General features: G+C 45.2%; 2 protein-coding genes across 2 annotated transcripts in view; one reads left to right on the top strand and one right to left on the bottom strand.

The window, feature by feature from the left end:
- The window catches only part of HECA (hdc homolog, cell cycle regulator), a 43949-nt gene extending 31468 nt beyond the window's left edge, over positions 1 to 12481 (top strand). The window contains exon 5 of the transcript XR_008576232.1: positions 914 to 12481. The gene's annotated coding sequence lies outside the window, so the exon portion shown is untranslated. The remainder of the gene's footprint in view (positions 1 to 913) is intronic.
- Positions 12482 to 14056: 1575 nt separating this feature from the next.
- The window catches only part of TXLNB (taxilin beta), a 39893-nt gene continuing 33373 nt past the window's right edge, over positions 14057 to 20576 (bottom strand). The window contains exons 8-10 of the mRNA XM_054819075.1: positions 19991 to 20083; positions 18776 to 18871; positions 14057 to 17668 (exon numbers count right to left, since the gene is read on the bottom strand). Coding sequence (XP_054675050.1) covers positions 16856 to 17668; positions 18776 to 18871; positions 19991 to 20083 — 1002 coding nt within the window. The 3' untranslated portion in view covers positions 14057 to 16855. The remainder of the gene's footprint in view (positions 17669 to 18775; positions 18872 to 19990; positions 20084 to 20576) is intronic.

Genomic DNA, 20576 nt, shown 5'->3' on the forward strand with positions numbered 1-20576 from the left:
ATGTCTGTTAGTCACTGGGTTTCCTGCACATTTGCTTTTCATTCAGCGATGTCCAACCACCATCAATGGGATGTGCAGAGAAACTGCAGCGGCTGGTGTAGCTCCCTAACCCACAGGCTGCCTGATGCGATGCTCAGGGGAGCAAAGCTTGCAGGGCCGAACCAGCCATGGTGGCATTCAGGAGTAGCTCTCAAGCCATGTTCCAAGAAGGAATTTGCTCCTTCCTCCCGTGAAGAGAAAGGTTTGCTTTTTCTAACAGACCTGCCTGGAGTGCTGTATATACAAGAGTTTACATCTGGCTCCATTATCTAATGTAACCCTGAAGCTACTCCCTTTTGTTAAACATGCCCTACACTTGTTTTCTTGTGAGAAAAACACGTGTGCAGATCACATCCATCTTAGTGCTTCTGTGTCCCATTTTCCTGGCTACATACTCGTTTAACAAGCGGTTGAAAAAAAATAAAAAGCTCCAGCAGAATCTTTTCAAAATAAAAATCTCCCTGGTTATCCAGATAGAGTTACAGAATAACAAATCAATGCTGCCTTTGTGTGATGCCTGCATGACTCTTACTAATACAAGACTCATAACTGTGGAATGGAGTCTTTGGAGATAGAAGATAATCTGGCCATAATATCAAGGAGACTTAAATAATATAAATTGCCAATTGCCAAATACTTCTGCTGCTTTTTTTTTTTTCCTTCTTTTCTTTTTTTTTTCAGTACCTGAGCTTTTAAATGAGTTTGGCTCCAACCTAACTAATACCTTGTTTGGAATGTCATTATTAGTAGGCTCAGTTTAATTGCCTGGGACTTAGTTCTAAGAAACATCCCTGCTAGCCGATTACTTGTATAATGTTTGCAAACCTCCCAATCCCCACATGACAAACTGATCCTTTCGTATTTGTGCGTTTAGGAAGCATCATTCTATTGGCACAAGACCCAAATACTAGTTGAGGATACTCAGCGGCTCTGAGCCGAGTCTTCGATAAGACCTGGAGGCAGACAGCACCTCTGAGACCTGAGACACGAGGAAGATCAAGAAACTGAATCAGAATCAAGGATCAACATTTTAGTAACAAAGGAATATTTTCTTTAAAGCTTTGTTTAAATGATTGCTATGGTTACAAACTCTGTAACCAGGATAGTCCGGTTACACAAATAGTAATTGAGTTTAGCCTGCTTTTTAATCTCAGTTTTCTGCCAAAGAATATATTGAACTGTGTGGGAGTCTTTCCTTGCCATCAGGCAGCATTTCCATTCGATGCAGTGAGCGCTAGATTGGCTGGCCAGGCCGATGGCGGAAAGGGAGCAGGCTGCAGACCTTGGCGTACGGCCGGGGAGGACATGGGAACCGAACGGTCGGTAGCAGAACACCGTGTAAGCTGTGATTCACTGCTGAAGGCGGTGTGGCAGCCAGGTTGGTTGGAGTACAAGTCAAGAGCAGAGTACGGGGCGTTTCCTGTTCAAAAGTTTTACGGCAGTTTTTCCTGATGTTTTTGTAAGCAGTCCTCACTTAAAAATTGGCAGTGCTTGTAGCTTGTTGAATTTAACTTTCCGTGGCTCTGGCTGGAAGAGCCCCTCCCACCCGTGCTGGGGCTGAAGGGGTGCTCACAGCCGGGGGGGGCATGGACCTGGCTCCTTCCAGACGCACCGAGCTGACTCTGCACCTCAGCGCTTGCAGGCACGAAATGCAACGTGGAGAGGCTGAAGCCAGCCCTGGAGAGGGCCAGGGATGGGTTTGACTGAGCTGAATTATTTTACCTCTGTGTTCAGCCTCCCTCATCTGTAATATGCTTGTGACCTGCTTCTGAGGGCTATTTATCTTAAGGGTTTGCATGGAAAAGGAAGGAAAAAAGGAACAACACGGGACTACCCCTGCTGCTGCACGTCAATGGCATAATACCTGTTGCCCAGGGGAACATAAAGCATTGCGAGCTTGAAGTTCCCTGCACCACGCAGATGTCTCGTGAGGGTCCTTGCTTCATTACTCACGCGCTGGAAGAAGATCGGCAGGGGCGTCCTGTTACTGCCGTGACGTGACTGCTTAGCGTGAGGCGTCGTGCCCGTGGAGGTGGAGCAGCTGTGCAGCAGGTGGAGCGGGATCGCCTGGCCATCTTTCTGCTCTTTGGGGCGATCCTATAGTAGAAGTCACTTTCAGGAGCTGCCTGTCTGTGTCTGGAACAAATGAGAAAGGAGTAGCTTGCAGCAGAGCTGGGAAGCCAAGCCAGGATTTTGGCAATATAGCTGTCTCCTGAAGTCTGTGGAAATGATGGTGTGCCTGTTTATGCCAGATGGGGATTTGTACTAGTGCTTCAGATAATTGCTGGACATCAGAAATTCAGAGTACAGGTATTGCTGAAAACAAGCACTGTATAAATTAGTCTAGTCATGTGTTTGGCAGATCTCTCATTAACAAAGAATTCTTAATAAGAATTATAATATTAATGATGAATTACCCTCTAAATCCCTTTCACAGGAAGAAAAGAATCAGAAATCTGACTCATACAGTAAGGTGGACAGGGTGCTTGATGACTAGTTTAGTTTACTTGCAATATAAAATTAGGCTTGGGAGAAACGGCTGTTAAGTACAAAGGGCTTCCTTTGGTGTGTCTGTCTTGTCATTACCATCGCTAGAGCCGGTAGGAGTGAATGCCCGTAGCGCTGGGCACAGCCCAGTGCAAGAACGCCTTGAGAGGGGACTCTGTGGGTTGCACTTGGCTTTTGCCAAGGATCGTGTCTGCGTGCTGGCACTCTCCTCCACGGGGATGGTGGTGTCGTCACGGCCTCGCTGGAGGTTTGTTATTTATGTGTACTTTGGCATGGTGTGAGTCTGACCTTCTCTGATGAAAATGTGCTGGCAGGAGAGGAGCGCTGGAGAGCCCAGCCCCATTCTGCCCCTGGGCTGGGAGCACGGCTGCCCTGTTGTCCCTTTGCTGCTCAGCTGCCACTTCTGTGCAAACACACACCTGAAGCAGCTGGACTTTCCAAGCCAGATTATTATTGAATCCTCTCTCCCCCCTGTGCTCAGCTGCTGATTAGTAGAAACGTAGTTTTGTGAGCCAAGCCAGAGAGAGTGGTCCAAATTTCAAAGTGGGTGTGTAAAATCTCCAGAAAAAATATTGTGTAACTCTGAACTCTCATTTTCTTCTGATTGTTTTGATGGACGTAAGGGCACAATAAACGTGCATCTGAGAGCTTGCACTGCTTTAACTGCATCAATTTGAAAATGAACAGGCATGAACAAGACCCAGAAACCTCTCTATTGCACTTTTGAAAACCTGTAGTGTGGTAGTGAGGACCCCAAAATAAGCCTGACTTTTCTCCATAGTACCGTTGCTCCCTCTGACTGCTGCAGGTGTAGGCTGCATGGGCACAGTGGAAGATAGTTCAGACAGGCTTTTGAGTCCTGGAGTCAATAACGCAAGGGCACAAATGATGTGAACTTCATCATAGTGTCTTAACCTTGCCCCTGGCTTCTGGGACCAAGTAGTAGACACCTCACAAGTCTTAGCAGTTAAGTAGTTAATCATCAGCTGTGACTGTGACTCTTAGCTAAGTTGTTTCAGCAGAAGTGTTTGAAACAAAAATACATACCCAACAGACTTCGAAATGGTCATCGTGCATTTATTGTTCAGACTTTGCTGGTTGGAGTACCCCTGGGAGATGCCCTGTAGTGTACGTTTCCTAGAGTGGCTTCTCAGTGGTAGGCTGGTATGACAAGACAAAAAGTCTTTACAAGACCGACTTAAGCTTCTTAACCTTTAAGGATTAGAAAAGACTTTTGCTTATTTTGTTTTCTCTGATTGAATGTAACACACATGGGTGTCCTTTAACCAAGTTCTCGTGGTGCTGCATTTTTCTTCTTACTAATCCTTATAACATTTTGCCTGGCAAGTAGGAACAGAACATGTGGAAAATTCATACACCTGTGTAAATGTTATTGTTAACAATTACTACTCTGCTGAGGACTTGGAAAGATTTGCCAAAGCCTCAGGAGAACTTTATCAAGTGTAGGAACCTGAGCCTTTGGGAGGTAGGGCCCAAGTAACTGATGCTGTGTCACACATCCCATTGGAGCTGCAGCTGCAGGGAGTGAGGATTTTGCATTCCCAGCAGACCTGGATGAACCCACCTGTTTGCCAACAGTTGCTCCTCTACTCAGCTGGCACAGCTGCCTACGTAGTCATCCCCTCAGCAAAGCAGGTCAAAATGATCTGGTTTGCTTGAGCATTTTCCTGACTAAACCTAAAGCTGCCTGATGCGTTTTCACCAGACAGGGTTAAGAAATGATCACACGTGCTGGTACGCTGACAAAATCAATGAGGGGTTAAGCTGTGGTGGAGTTCACGGTGAGGTACTGGGGAGACTGGGGGATGAATGGGGAGTGGTGTCTGCTTCGCTTGGATAGCAGCAGCTTGAGCAGGCAGGGAATTCACTGCTGCAGTTAAGCATGTACGTGGGGTCTCGTGGCATGAAATAAGGGCGTCCCATGTCATCTCAACAAAAGATGAGCGGAGGGAGCTGGGTTTGTGCGTCTGGAGAAGACTTGGAGGGAATGAACTGTCGTCTTCAACTAATGATGGGAGGCTATGGAGAAGAAAGTGGTGCGCAGTGGCGAGGTGAGAGGCCAAGGGCATGGTCTGCACCAAGGAGTATTAGAAGGAAAACCATTTCCCTGTGAAGGTAATCAAGCATGGGAAGAAGTACCCAGAGATGGGAAATCTCTATCCTTGGAAATACTCAAAACTGACAGGACCTGAGCAACCTGAAGTAACTTCAGAATTGGTCCTGCTTCCCTTAGGAAGCGGAGTTAACCTCTAGAGGTCCTTGCCAACATAAAATATTCTATGGTTATAATTTTTATGGCATTTTAAATTAGATTAAAGCAATTAATCTTGCTGAGAAGTAAATGTTGATATGCAGGCTTGCACTCTAAATAACTCACAACCACATTCTCTGCCCCAATTTTACATGTAGGAAGATGAGGCAGAAAGATCAGTCATTTGTCTGAGATACAGGGTCCCAAGAGAAGGGGTTATAATACAAAAGTTGCAGGGGTTTCAGGTGCACAACCTGCTGTTGCATTGTATTTTTCCCCCTGCCATCTACCAGTGCCGATGGGATTCTCCAGGGTGCAGCGAGGATCCCAGCTCCTCCCTGCGGGAGAAGGGCACCAAGCAGAGCAGCGATGTTGCAGTGTGTCCCTGCACTGTGGTGTTACGAAGCTTACACTGTTGAAATGCTTTACTACAGCTCTGCAGATCTATGATGTGCTTCATAGCTATAATAGAACATGCCACATCGTATAACATGCTACATTAATATATAATTAAGATATTAGTATGGTATATGTTAATTCACTGGTAACTGCGGATGAAGCTGTGTTCTATCAAGAATCTCTGTTGGTTTGTGTATAATAGAGACATAGAAATAGACAATAGCAAAGATAATAACCTGAAGATATGGAAGGCTTAGGCAGGTTAATGGCAGCCACAGTTCTGCATACAGAAGGTGACTGTGATCTTTTGTAGAAGGAGAAGTTCAGTCTCCTTTCTGGGGAGCCAGCTGAACGTATGATGCTGTTGTATACCATGCTTGTAAATTGCAGTTATTTTAATCTGTATTTTCGAGTGTTGTGCGTGTATTTAATGATGCAGAAAATGATAGGTGAGGAGGAACTGGATGACCTAGGCAGGTGCAGAGAACTGCTGAGTAAGACATCGCTTGTGGTAGCAGGCCCATCTCTTCCTGACCCTGTGTCAAGCTGCTATTTCTGTTGTCAAGACTTTTCTGAACAGACTTTCTAGCTGTACAGAATAGCACCAGTCGAAAGTGTGGTTTGGTCTGGTAGTCTAGCAATGGTATAGAAGCACAAACTTAAAACAAAAACTGTCTTCAGTTGATGTAATTCAGTTGTGACCCTGAATTTCAGGAGGTAACACTGCATTACCAACCCACAAAAAAAGGCTGATTCTAATGAAAATGACATAGACCACCCCTTTTTCCTTTCTTTGAAACAAATGCCTCATTTTCTTTACATTACATTCAGCCTCCAGTGTAACAGAAAGATGAGTATTTTGTATTCTGGGGTGCTGTTAAGGTTTAAAACCATTTTGTAGTACAATAAGCAAAGAAAGAAAGAAACTCAGTACATTCATACTGCTGAGGGAATTTGCCAATTAGGATCTACCAGAATGACTGGGAGCAGAGAAATGATCCTTGAAGTTTGAGCAATCACCTCACTGCTGGCACACAACCTGTTCTCCTGTGTGAGAACCCATGGTGTTCTCACCCATGGAAGAGCGAAAGCTTCCATTTTCTTTGTAAGCAGAAATGTGACGCACAGTTCCAAATGCTGGAGCTAGTCATTATCGTCATGTGTTGGGCATTGTGTCTTCCCCATCTTTTGTGTAGAGGGTCAGACTGCGATTTAAAATACAACTTTTCAAATTCTGTTTTCAGTCCAGGAGTTTTCTGCTAAAATAGTCAATGGAAAGGCTACCATTAACTCTGAGAACAGTGTTATGCTCCAGAGTTAACATCCAAATAAAATGAATGGGTTCTCGTCATGCAGCTGCGCGTATTTGTCCCTCTGCTATGTGGATTCCTTTACGAGCAAAGGGTGAAGTTCAATTAGCAGTTATTGTGACCAGAATTCAGGTCATAGTTTCATGAGATACTGTCACAAAAAACCCCCACCCAACTGGATCACTGCAGTGATCTGAGTTAAAATTAGCTCTTCTTGGTGGTGATGATGGTGGGATATTTTTAATCATCTGGCTTGTTTGAGTGACCCAGTTCAAGTGCAGCCGTGCAGCAGCACGCTGGCGAGGGCAGTGGGTGCAGCGTGTGGGTGGGAGCGGTGCCTTGAACAGGGAACGGGGGAAGAAGCTGAAGTCATGTTACTGCTAGAGCCGGCATTTTATTTTTAATTCTGTGGAAACTGGTGGAAACACCCAGGAAGAGATAGCTGAATAACATGATGACTAGCACAACTTCACTGTCCTCCTGGGATTTGCTTAAGGTTTTTTCTGTGTGCGGTTGCTGTGACGCTGGAGGTGTTCGGCTTGTGACTTTGTTTTTCGGAAACTGAACTAGCTGGCAGTTTGTAGGCTCAAGCTTTCTGGTGTTAGCCATAGGGCACCAGGACCACCTAAAATGAGAAAATAGAAATTTCAGAAAACTGATGAATCTCAGCAAATGCTGATTTTAAAAAAGGTATTGATTTTTGTTGTTGTTTTTGGTAATACCCTCCAGAGGGATGGATTGAAAAGGAGACTGAGAATCACAGTGCCCAACTTTAACATTGCTGACACCTGGCAAATCATGGAACCATAAAGCTAGGACGGACCTTGCAAGGTTCCCTGTCTGGGTGAGGTCTAGCATGGTCCGTGTGCCCAAGTCATACAAGCCAGCTCTTCCAGCCCTGTTACCATTTTGGTAAGGTGCCCAGCCCTGTGTCCACAGCACAACTTGCTGAGCTGGCACATGGTGATGGCACCTCGGAGACCTCTGCGGTCACCTGGTGCCTAGACCATAACCCTTTCTTTAAGGGTTCCACAGTGTCATATAGCGCACCTTCTCCCTCTGGGCTGCAAAGGCAGATGCTGCCACAGCCTGCCATTCGAGGTAGCTTTTTTGGCCTAGAAAACTGCCCACCTTTGCAAACTGGAAGTGATGTGATATATGAGTGATCTACCAGAGGACCTTCTTGTGGCCTGAGTGTTACTGATGTGCGGGGGCACATGGATGCTCAAAAGCCCTTTGCTCTTCACAGCTTCCACACTGAGTGAAATACCAGCACCTCAACCCCATAGTAAGCCAGTTTTGGGAGCCACACCAGCAAAAAAGAAGATATTGTTGTTTTTTTTTAAAGGTTGGTTTTCTGCCAGGTTAAACCCCAAACCAGCCCACAGCTGTGTCAGAGGGATGCCAGCACCCAAACAGGAGACAAGGCTGTGACACCAAGCACAAGTGGAGAGAGGAGGATTCCTTCTGTGGTAGCTAGTCTTTAAAAGCATAAAGTTACTCTGCTGCTCACAACAGTTGTCTGTCTGGTCCTGTATTCTGTCTCCGGCTGTGGCAACAGGAAGATCACACTTTAGGTAGATGTGGTGGGTTGACCCAGGCCGGAGGCCGGGTGCTCCCCAAAGCCACAGTGTCACTGCCCTCCTCAGCTGGGCAGGGGAGAGAAAGCATAACGAAAGGCTCGTGGGTTGAGATAAGGACAGGGAGAGATCGCTCACCAGTTACCATCACAGGCAAAACAGACTCGACTTAGAAAAAATTAATTTATTACCAAGCAAAACAGAGTAGACTAATGAGAAATAAACCCAAATCTTAAAAACACCTCCCCCACCCCTTCCTTCTTCCCGGGCTTAACTTCACTCCCAATTTCTCTCCCTTCTTCCCCCAGCAGCACAGGGGGATGGGGAATGGGGGTTGTGGTTAGTTTGTCACACATTGTGTCTGCTGCTTCTTCCTCCTCAGGGGGAGGACTCCTCACGCTCTGCCCCTGCTCCAGCATGGGGTCCCTCCCATGGCAGGGAGTCCTCCACGAAACTCTCCAATGGGAGTCCCTCCCACAGGCTGCAGTTCTTCAGGAACTGCTCCAGCGTGGGTCCCTCTCACGGGGTGCAGACCTTCAGGAGCAAACTGCTCCAGTGTGGGTTCCCCACGGGGTCACAAGTCCTGCCAGCAAACCTGCTCCAGCATGGGCTCCTCTCTCCGTGGGTCCTGCCAGGAGCCTGCTCCAGCACAGGCTTCCCACGGGGTCACAGCCTCCTTTGGGTACCTCCGCCTGCTCTGACCAGGGGTCTTCCACGGGCTGCAGGTAGAATCTCTGCTCCACCATCATCCCCCATGGGCTGCAGGGGGACAGCCTGGCTCACTGTGGTCTTCTCCAAGGGTTGCAGGGGAATCTCTGCTCCAGCACCTGGAGCACCTCCTCCCCCTCCATCTGCACTGACCTTGGTGTCTGCAGAGTTTCTCACATCTTCTCACTCCTCTCTCTGGCTGCAAAAAACTGCTGCTCATTTTTTTTTGCCTTCTTAACTATGTTATCCCAGAGGTGCTGCCACTGTTACCGATGGTGGTGGTCAGCGATGGGTCCATTTTGGAGCCAGCTGGCATTGGCTCTGTTGGACGTGTGGGGAGCTCCTAGCAGCTTCTCACAGAAGCCACCTCTGTAGCCCCCCGCTACCACAAACCTTGCCACACAAACCCAATAGAGTAGAGCTGCGATTAAGTAGTAAGAGAGCAGGATTTTGGTGCACCTGAGCTGACCTAGTAGTTTGCTGCTGCCAGAAGGACTATTCCTACTTTATCCGTCAGCACTCTAACATGCTGGAAAATAATCCTTTTTCCCTTAGTTGGATTACTTTTCTGTTGGGCTAGTGAGTTAGATCAGTTCATCGGAGAGCCTGACAGGCACTGGAGCCATTGCAGAGGAGGGTCTGCAGAGCTGTAAGCTGGTGAGACCTCCCCCGTTGTGGAGACAGAGAGCTGTTGCAGCAGCTCAAATGGTGTTGTCAGCCCTGACCTAGTTCTCATGTGAAATGAAACCTGAATCTAATAATATTTTGTTCTATTTTTAACAAGGTCTATCCAGCAAGCTGCAGTAAGCAGAATAGGTTTAGACCCATCACTGGGTGGGAAAAGTGTGAGAAAGAGCGAAGAGCTGCAGGAAGTGGTTGAAGAAACGGTGCTCTGCCTTTCATCCTTTCTGAGGAGAGGATGTGAGCTGGAGCACTGCAGCACTCGGTGTTTGGATGAGCTGCAAAGCGGAGGCCGTGGCCACTTGTGGTCAATAAAGATTGCTTTTTTGGCACCTTTCCTAAAAGTAGCTTTGTTAAACGCAATGCGTTGGCCAAATTCTAATTGAGTAAATCCGTTCTGTCTCTCTCAGGGCCCCTGAAGTATCGGCTGAGGTAAAATGTTCACTTCATAGGAACAGAGGACTTGCTAATGGCCCAGTAATTCAGCCCCTTGGATGGGATTCTCATTGGATGTCAACTTGTGGAGCTCAGCTGGCTCCAAAGGAGCTACTCTGATTTACACCTGCAAAGACTTGGACCATTATTTTCTGATGATGGCAGCACCAGAATTATCAAGGCAAGGCACAAAAAATAGGCAATTAGGGAATAAAGTGGTCACTGAAAAGGTTTCTTTCTATTACCAGACAGTTAGTGGTTGGATTCTGCTCTGAAGGTTTATACCTAGTGAAAGCCTCTGTCCTGACTCTCGGTATTTCTGCAGTGTATTGCTGTTGTGTTACAACCCGGAGCAGGTGGCCCTCAGCCCAAAGTGAAGTCATTCCTTAACATTTACAGCTTGAAAAGTATTTTGGGATCCTCTGAAGACACTCTCTGTGGTTTATTTTGATAATCAGTGTATAAAATTATTCATGAAAATAAGAGGACTTCCTGAACATCCTTTTTTTTCCCTTTTTTTTTTCTTTCCAGAAAAAAGGAATATTTTACTAATAGAGAACTTTTTTCTTGATCAGTGAACATGAGATATTTTCTTAATCTTTGTCTTATGGCTTGTGGCCACAGGGTGCAACACCTTAGCCCAACTTTAGAATCTTTTTTGTGCTGAGCGTAAAGTGTTTTGCTAAGACAGCCTTTCTCTCAGGTTAGATTACAAGTGTGTCATCTGCACCTCAAAGCTGAATCCTACTAACTTTGACAGAGACAGACTTGTATTTAAGCCTCTCCCTTTTTTTTCTTTTAAGCATAAAAATATTTTCAATGAGATAAACAGAGAAAACAACCTCAAATCAGAGATGCATAGAGGAAAAAAAAAAAAAAAGCAAGGATCCAAATACAGGGAAATGTGAAGTTTTTCCCAGTCTTCCAGTCAGGACCACAAGCAGCTGTGACAGGGAGGGAGGATGATGTGGCTGTTCCCTCCTTATGGGGCATCCTTATGGGACACAGAGCACATGCCCCATTAGGTAACATGAATGGGTGTATGTGCATGCCTTCGTCGCATCCTCAGGGTAAATCCAGGACTGCCCTAGCCTGGAGCATGACTTCAGTTGCTCTGTGGGGGCCTGCATATGTTATGTGTCTCCCTTGAGTAGGATCAAAGAGCAAAGAGCATTCCCTTTAGACCCTTGTCCATACACATGTGATGTAGATATTGTAAAATACACTATTCTGGGCTTATTTCTGAACCATTAGCTCTTTTAGCTCTTCACATGCCCTTTCTTTCAGACTGTCTCCAAATATAAGCAGTGTGGAAGCTACTTTGCCGATGTAGAAAACTGCTCACAAATGGCATATGGCCTGGCATCTTTCTTTGCCACCCTTCTCCCAAGGTCAGGACTGAAATTTAAGAACCTCCACCACTCCTTGCCATGCCTGCGGAGAGGGAGCTGGCCCATGGTTTGTTCAACCCTCTGTGGCCCACGAGCAATTACTGCTTGACTGGCTGTGTTGGGTCAAGTGTGATGAGTGGCCGGGGCTGCAGGGTGACCTGAGCTGTCACCACATCAAGCTGTGAGCCAGTGGGGACTGTGGATGTCGACAACTCTGGGTTTCCCTGGGGTTTGAGCGCTGGCCCAGCACTGTCCTGCCACAGCCACAACCATCGTCTCCTCCTGCGTTTTGAAAGGCATGCGATAAGTCTTTTCTAAGTAGAAAAAACAGCATTGCACAGTAGTGAACCATGTTAGTGCAAAAAATTCAGGGGAAGGGGAGCCTGCCAGTGCAGCAAACACCCTTTCTCCGTGTCTGCCCTTCCCTGTCCTCCCAAGTCCCGCATCCAGCTGGCATGTGCTGCATTGCTGGGCAGGTTGACTCGAGGGCAGGGTCATCACTGTTCCTTATGCTCGCCCCTTGGCTCAGCAAAGGTCATGGGTGAACGTTAGTATAAACAGCCATGCAGGGGGTAGTGTGTGGGCCCAGGAGAGGAACGGGTCCTGCTGCCATTTCATAATAAAGTAAAAAGAAAAGTCTAAATTCAATACTGATGAGCACGATGATGATCATTGCAAAGAGACAGGGACAGTGTGAATCCGGAGACGACTGCATATGCGGTTGATTGCAGTCTGACTGACAAAGTGAATTTAAAGACGGCATTAGTAGTGAAGCCTAGAATGACAGTTTCACTGTATTTTACCGTACGTCCCTGTTCTGGGTCACTTGCACTATGGCTGCAGTTCTGTCATCTGGATTGTATATTCCGTGCCTGTGTCTACTTTTGTTCAGTTCTGTGGGAAAAGTTAAGCTGAAACAGATAGGCTGTTTCTTACAAGTCTTTTATCAACAAGATTTATCACTACTGTGGTCTGCCACAGGGATCAGAAATTAGGTGAGAGGGTCATGTTAGCATCATGGATGTGATTTTAGTTGTCATCATGAAAATCCCCTCACATTTGGATAAACTCTGCGTTATGGAAAAAATGTTATGTTTTATATGTTCAGTGGGGGAGCTGTTAAATTTTTGAGGTGACAAAGGTCAGACACGCAGAAAAGGAAAATATTTTTGTTCTTTCCTTGCAAATTTTGCAAATAAAGGCTGTTGCTGGTTCAGAAGCAGCACAGCAACGGACAGTTTTAGTAAGGAGGATATAGCTACCACTACCACCACCTTTCTTCACCCCCAAATCTGTGCCTGGTGGTATGGGAATAACTGTGTGAAATAAAAGCAAGACTGAAGGAGGCAACCACAGCACACACCAGGACTGATGAGACTGGCAGTATCAGTAGGAGAATGATGATAAGGATGAACGGCAGGGAAGACATGTGTCACTGCTACTTACTTACTTGCCAACCGTATCCTGGGGTGCATCAAGCACGGCATTGCTAGCCAGTCTAGGGAAGTGACTGCGCTGGTGTGGCCTCACCTCGAGTACTGCGTGCAGTTTTGGGCGCCACAGTACAAAAAGGACATAAAACTATTGGAGAGTGTCCAAAGGAGGGCAACAAAGATGGTGAAGGGTCTAGAGGGGAAGACGTATGAGGAGAGGCTGAAGTCCCTTGGTTTGTTCAGCCTAGAGAAGAGGAGGCTGAGGGGAGGCCTCATCGTGGCCTACAGCTTCCTCACGAGGGGGAGCGAAGGGGCAGGTGCTGATCTCCTCCCTCTGGTGACCAGTGACAGAACCCAAGGGAATGGTGTGAAGCTGCGACGGGGGAGGTTTAGGTTGGATATCAGGAAAAGGTTCTTCACCGAGAGGGTGGTCGGGCACTGGAACAGGCTCCCCAGGGGAGTGGTCACAGCCCCGAGCTTGACTGAGTTCAAGAAGCGTCTGGACAATGCTCTCAGTCATATGCTCTGATTTGGCTGGTCCTGTGTGGAGCCAGGAGTTGGACTCGATGATCCTCATGGGTCCCTTCCAACTCAGGATATTCTGATTCTATGATTCTATGATTACTGCCTCTGAATGATCACTGAAGTGTGGTGGGCTTCTGTGTCGTGGGTGCAGAGGTACCTGAGGGACGTGCAGCAGCATTGACATGCAGACTGCAATCCCAGAGGCTTTTCACAAGGGCAGTTTTGTATTGGGTACTAGTACAAGAAGAGAGTAAGAGGAGAGACCAGCAATTAATGTTGAAGAAGAATGAGAGAAAGCAGGTTAACACACAGAAATCTGTGATGGTGATGGTGGTTTAAACTGCCAGTCTGATGCAATGGATGACAAACAGGTGCATGGTTAAATTTTATAGATTTTCTGCCTCTACTTAGGGTAGTCCAGCTTCCCACAGGTTTATATGCCATGACGTTACACATAAACCATCCCTCTAGTTTGACTCTAAATGCTCTATCTAGCCTGGGATCAGCCATTTTTTTCTCCCATCTCTTGCAAACACCTGAGGCCAAATCCTGGAACTAAAAGCTGGGAGGGTCAGTCTCCTCTGCTTTCAGTGTTATATGTATGCACTGAGAACAAGGAGGAAACTGCTGGGATAAAACGCAGTATGGTAGATGGTATGGAAGAAGAGAAGCAACAGGTATGTGGGTAAAAACCTCACAGAGTAATAGGAATTGCAAGTATTTGAGTGCAGTTTTAGATGCAAGAATTAAAAAGGCGAAAATGAGGAAGGCGGAATAGAGTGGGAGTGATTATCCCAGAAGGCTGTTTAATTATTCATGAGGGATGATACTGTAAGAATCAATCATAACTATGTAGGAAGTTTTCATCTGTAGGATCCTTGTCTCCTTGCCTGCTGAAGTTGGAAGGTATGAGGCAACAATTATATAATTAAAGATGTGACCATAATGATTATGCAAAATGGAATCAAGTTAAAGTTGCAAGGCCATGTTGATCATTATTATTATTATATAATTGAATATTTGAATGTATAAGAAAACTTCAACAATTAAAGGCATTCTAAGGGCCTACTTGAAGAAAAATAAGTTGGTTTCATGCAGGTAATTACTAAAATGGCAATAGAATCAAACAAGACCAATAAAGGGAAAAAAAACCCAATTAATGGGTATATAAATTACATTAATTTTAAAAGTCACCCTAACAACAAACAAAACTTGTAATAGAAACTATATTTCTACAGACTTAAGTCAATGGAAACTAAGAAAAGTAAACCAGGTGAGTACAACTTTTTATCTTAGGATAAGAGTTTGTTATAGGTTAACATGTTCACAGGCACGTAACTAGCTTGGTTTTCAGAGATGGCCATATGCTTAGGGCTTTGAATCTGAATGTTTGATGGGATTCATCTTGCCTAGTTTAGACACCTAATAATAGACATTTTAAATTTAAGCTAGTTGTCTTAAGCTGGCTGTAGACTTGGTGAAGAGAAATGGTGTCTTCAGAGAGAAACAGAGAGTTTCTTCTGTCTTGAATGCCAGTCTTACCATGAGATGACTTGTCCTTGAAAGATGCTTATTCTTCTCCAGTGCTTATAAAAGGAGCTTAAGGTAACTAAGACTCGAATGATCTAGTTTCAGGTGATTAAAGACACAAAATAAATCTGTTGGTCTTGGTATCTAAGATAAGGCATCCACATTTGAAAACTGCAACCATCATAGCTACTCTTCAGGCCATATCAAAACAAACTGTTGCAAATCACGCTCTGTATACTCTAACGGCTAGCTCTCAGAAAGGCTGGAGACCAAGCAGTGCAGGCACAGATATACTTAACCAGGGTGTGGACCATGTTGGCAGAAAGCAAAGATTCAAACCCCACTTTTAGAGGGCAGTGTGCCGGAAGGACTCTGTGACCACAGTCTGCCACATTCTGCCAAAGATGGCATTCTCTGTCTTGGTTCACCTATATTTCGACTCCTGCTTGAATAAGTCACTTTGTCTTCAGGAGCTTCTTGGGATTTGTCTATAAACACAGGTTTGTTTGATTGTAACATTTCCCTTTCCAGCCTCTGGACGTCTTGCTTAATTGCCCTTCTCAAATTCTTAAGCTGTCCATCTAAGACTCCAAAAGGCCTAGACTGAATTCAGAGGAAGGGGATGAGAAACAAGAAATGTGCCAACTGGATTTTTTTAACCTTCCTCCAAAAATCCTTCTTACTCTCCTTGCTTGAGACCATACAGCTGTCTGGGTAGGTACCCTCTCTGCCCCCTTCCTTCTTCATCTTTGTTCTTGGTGCCAGAATCAACCAGTTTCTGACAAGGTGGCTACATTAGGTGTGTTGGCAGGCAGACGGGAAGAGCCAGTTAGACAAGAGAGGGGGTGAGAACGTAGCCAGTGCCTGAAGGTGTCTGTGAGAGGGACTCCTGCTTCCCTGGTACCTATTTGCTTCTGGACTATTTACTTGTGCTCCACTCCACCGAATGGGGTGACAGGCGACTGCTCACCCTTCTCTTGGGAGCATCAGCACATGCAGCAGGGCCAGGAGGAAGCTGTGGTGAAGAGGTTCATGTGGCTGTGACCAGGAGAGATGGCACTGTCCAGAAACATGATCTCAGGGATATCTTCTGGAATACATCCTGGTACCTTCTAGTGTAGCTCCACTCTGCTTTCTGCTCCTGGCCTAGAAGCTGGGATCTGCAACCAGCTTCTGAACTTCTGACATCATTTCTGAGCTGGAAACAGCCATAAGCCCCTCTGTTGGGCTCATGATCCCAAATAGTATGACAAACTAGCAAGTTTCTGTTGGATGCAGAAAGAGGGTTGTGACCCCTACCTTGGGAATTGCCATCAGTTTAGAAATTGCTGTTGTTTTCGATTATTTTATGAGTAATCTAGAAAAGATGTTCTCCCCCTACCCTGTGGTTCTGTTGAAAAAAACCCCTCTTTCAGAACACTAAGCAGAAAAGACAAATTCAGGTTAAGGCTAAGAGTTTGTGGGTGTTCAGGCCACAGTACTGAGTGGTAGTTTACTCATACAAAAATTCACCTTTTGTTATTGCACCTCTCCTTGGATATGGCTGATCACATTGATGGTTTTACTATTTTACTTTGTAATTACAGATTCCTTTCACCTCATTTATTAAAATCACTATGTGTCCGAGTAGGCCATCTTTTATGCAACATCATAACAAAAAGATACAATTAATGATCAGTCTTTAAATATATGTATGTGAATTGCAATGATTTTTGAAACATGAAACTTCAACACTTTAAAATTATTTTGCTGAATGAGATGACTCATTATGCCTGGGAAAAAAGATCCTGTAATTTCGTCGTATTTTCCTGTCATTAAGAAAATATTATGCTTCTAGCAGATGAAGGACAGCAAAATTTGCAGACCCATTATTACTGGATAGTGGTAGCAAAGAGAAGTGCATTACATTTGCCTACAGATATGTGAGTGTGTTTTAGCACTCACTTTTTGTTTCTTTAAAAAAAAAAAAACAACAAAGGTATCAATTTAGAGGACAAAGTAGAGCTGTGGTTTGTAGAAGACAAGCCTGGATGCACCAGTGTCTTCAATCCACTGCTTCCATGTCTGTGTCCCCCGTTTGCTCTGTGGACTGACCTTGGACAGACCACTCCACTGGGTCATCCACACATTCTGCAGCTTTTGGTGGACTTTTTGTGGGTACTGGCATATTCCCAAGGGGAGTGGGCATGTTTTGTGTGGGTGTTGGCATGTTTTCGGTGGGTGTTGGCATGCTTTCAATGGGTTTTGGCATATTCCCAGCGGGTACTGGCACACTCTCAGGAGGTATTGGCGCACTTTCTGTGGGTGTTGGCACCCGTTCTGGGAGTGCGAGCATGCCTTTGGTGGGCTTTGGCACGTTCTCGGTGGGCGTTGTCATATTTTCAGTGGGCGCTGGTGTGCTCCCAGTGGGTGCTGGCACGTGTTCAGTGGGCGTTGGTGTGCTCGTGCTGGGCTGCTCACAGCGATTCCCGGCCTCTGACTGTGGGGTGAGAGGAGAGGGGAGCTCTGGCACCAGGATGGCATTACATGTTTGAGTGTCACAGGTCTCTGGATTGCTGCTGTTGCTTGGGAGGGACTCCTCTGCCTTGTGGGACACCCTGAACGCTTCAGCCAGCTCCTTGAGCATGGTCTCGTCAGTAGTGCGCAGCTCAATGCTTGCCTGCTGAGAGGATGAAGGGCTCGTATCAGCATCATCTTCTTCTTCTAAGATGCCATTTCCATTCACCTCTTCAGGGAACTGTGCTTGCTTTATTTTTTTGTACAATTCATTCCTTTCTTCCTGCAGAGCCCGGCAAAGGTTCTCTAGCCTCTGGATTTTCAGCACGAAGCACTCATATTCCTTGGACCTCATGGCTTTCTGTGGTCAAAGACATCAGACAAAGGTGCAGACTGAGTTTGGGTGCATGCAACTCATTGGTGGAACTGGCAATTAAGAAACAATTTGAGATCTAGGAAGCCCTCACAGGACTCTGCCAGGTAGCTGGCTTTCACCAACTGCTCTACAATAACTATGGTCTTTTGTACTGAAACTTCAAGAGGAAATTCACCCCTGTTACTGCAGTGTATTAGCATTCTCCATACAGATTCAGATCAATTTCGCTCCAAAATATTTGCAGGAATACCTGTTCATGATCTGTAGAGGTGGAAAAACATAGTGGATGTTTGTACAGATAAGCATCCAAAAGCCTACCTGGACTTCGGGTGGGTGTGGGTGTGAATTTGGGGGAAAACAAGCTGTATTATATTTTTTATTTATTTTGCTTCTAGATTCTGTGAGAACTTCCTGAATTGGAACATTTTCTTGCTTCTACACACAGTGAGGAAACAAGAGATACAGAAGCCCGTAGAAGTAGCAATAGCACAGAACTACAAAGCTAACCAGAAAGACGTGGTCCAAGTTCAGTGTAAGTTTGGGGTGAAACTTCAGGCAGCATCTTATCTTATTTGAACAAGTTCCAACATGCTTATGAATTTCCTCTGCAAGGGCCCTGTGACAGCATGTTTAAAACTATGGTGAGCCACAGTACTTGTTTTTGGGTCTTAGCATTTGCCTACACAGGAAGTTAATGAAAGGTGTGAATTTAAAGTTCATTAGCTAGAGCACATTAATTCCCTGGGTGGATGCTCTTATGCAGAAAGAAAGTAGCTTGAAGGGAACTAATGCCAATTTGCTTCTATGTGAGAGCATTAACAATCACACATTTTTAGAGCACTTAATATTCACAGTTACATAATTCAGTTTCTTGTGGACATAATGAATGTCTCTGCACGATCTAGAAGCTCCAGCAGTTGGGATTGTCTTTTTCTTTAATGACATCTAATTATCAAGGTAGCTTGGAAAAAAGATCCTTAGATTCAAGAACAAATCTTTCATTGACTTCTGGCAGTTTCAGGTCATCTCATCTCCTATTTAAAGCGTTATGTGGGGAAAGAGCTGCATCCTGAGAAGAAAAAGACTGCTCACCTCTTCAATCATGTCCAGTAATGCTCTGTTACAGTTCTCAAACCTGGATTTCCATGTAGCAGTATCCTTTTCCAACTTCTTCATTTTCTTTGTCATCTATAGAAGCAGGAGAAAAAGCTGAATCACAACACGAATTCCATGCTGCAGATGAAATTAGAGCAGCCATTTTATTCAGGTCTTTGGCTGTACTCATAACTCTGCTTCCAGCAGCTGTAGTGGCTGTGCTAAGTAATAATTTATATTAAGGGATGGATTTAGTTTTAAGGAGCTGCCATATAACTTTCAGCCTCCAGTCTGTGGTCCTAAAGTAGGACCAGTTGATTATGTGGTTAAAAGTGTAACCAACTCCCAAACTATCACAAAAACAAAAGGCAAAAAAAGATGACATTATTCTGTTTGTCTCTTTACCAGCCCACCGTGTTAGATGGCTGGGAAGTTAAAGAAGGGCTTGTATCTTCTGAGCCAGCACTGCCAAGGAAGTTCCCTCTGGATTAGTTACCTCTATACTACCTCCAAACCACACCACTAGCTAAACAGCACCATCTTTCCCTTTGGAAAGTCCCTGCAGACCAAACTCTCTGTGAAAATCATTAGAGGTTGCCTGGATCAGGGCACCAGGATTTTGGGTCCTGGTGGCATAGCAGAAGACTTTTTATTATGAAAGTGGATACAACATGTGGGTGTGTTTGGCTTTTGTCTCCCATTCATTACAGCAAATAAGTACACCAGCTGCAAGGAAACAGTCACTGGGGCTTAATGGTGGGAAGGTGTTGGTGGGCTTCAGCTCTGCTTACGCACTTCAGTGGGAAGATGTGTAGCCTGTGTCAACCTTTCTGTAGCAGTGTCAGTCACCCAGGAGGCTCTGGGCACTCCTGGAGACATGGGCTGACAAATGCAGCTCCAGACTCCCCTCTTTGGTATCTCTGAGGTGTCTGTACCCAACCACCACATTAGGTTTTAGGTAAAATGTTGATTCTTCCAGGCAATTTTGGGTTTAGCTGAAAGGGAGAGTGAAGTGTTCAGTTTGCAGTGCTGAAGTCTAAGCTGCTGTCAGTCGTGACTCAGCGTGCTCCAGACCTTATTTGGATGTTGATGAGATTGTTCTCTAAAATGTGCAGAAATGGTCTCATGTTAGATAAAATTATTGCAGTGAGAAATAGCAAAATCTGAAAGGAAAATCTCAAGCACAGAGTTCAGGTATGAGCTGCTACTCACTTTCTCCATCTCCTGTTTGAAAGTGGCAAACACTTCATTGCTTTTGGTCAATGTTTTCTGAAATTCTTCAAACCTTTCAGAGTAGAGAGTGATCTGCATTAACAGAGGAAAAAACCACAGTAATTTCAGAGTCTCCAGGACAGTGAACTTCTACTTTGGCACAAGACAATAAAATAACTATTGTGTTTGGACACGGAAATTAGCTTCTGTTTAGAGACCATGAAGCACAAACATCAGGCAACTGAAACTCTTTGCATCTTTTTAAGGTTGCAAACTATTATGAGTCCTCTGTTGCAGAAAGGTAAACAGAAGAATAATAGGAAGACCCAGGCCAGTGATTTTAAAAAGACCTGGGAATTATGGGTGCCCGAATGTTGCAACCATACACAGGGTGCCCAGAAGCAAAAGAATTCCCTAGAAGTGGAGACTTCTGAAAACATTTCCCCTGGTAACTCTGTGGAGACTTCAAGAGGACAGCATTAAAGTCTGCAAAGATTTCCAGTCCCTGCCTTTCCTCACAAGCCCTGTATACTTCTTTTCTATGTACAATTGTGCCTGACATCTACAGGAAAGGACTCCTAGGATG

The sequence above is a fragment of the Grus americana genome, chromosome 3, assembly GCF_028858705.1.
Source record: "Grus americana isolate bGruAme1 chromosome 3, bGruAme1.mat, whole genome shotgun sequence".
In the NCBI taxonomy this organism is placed as follows: domain Eukaryota; kingdom Metazoa; phylum Chordata; class Aves; order Gruiformes; family Gruidae; genus Grus; species Grus americana.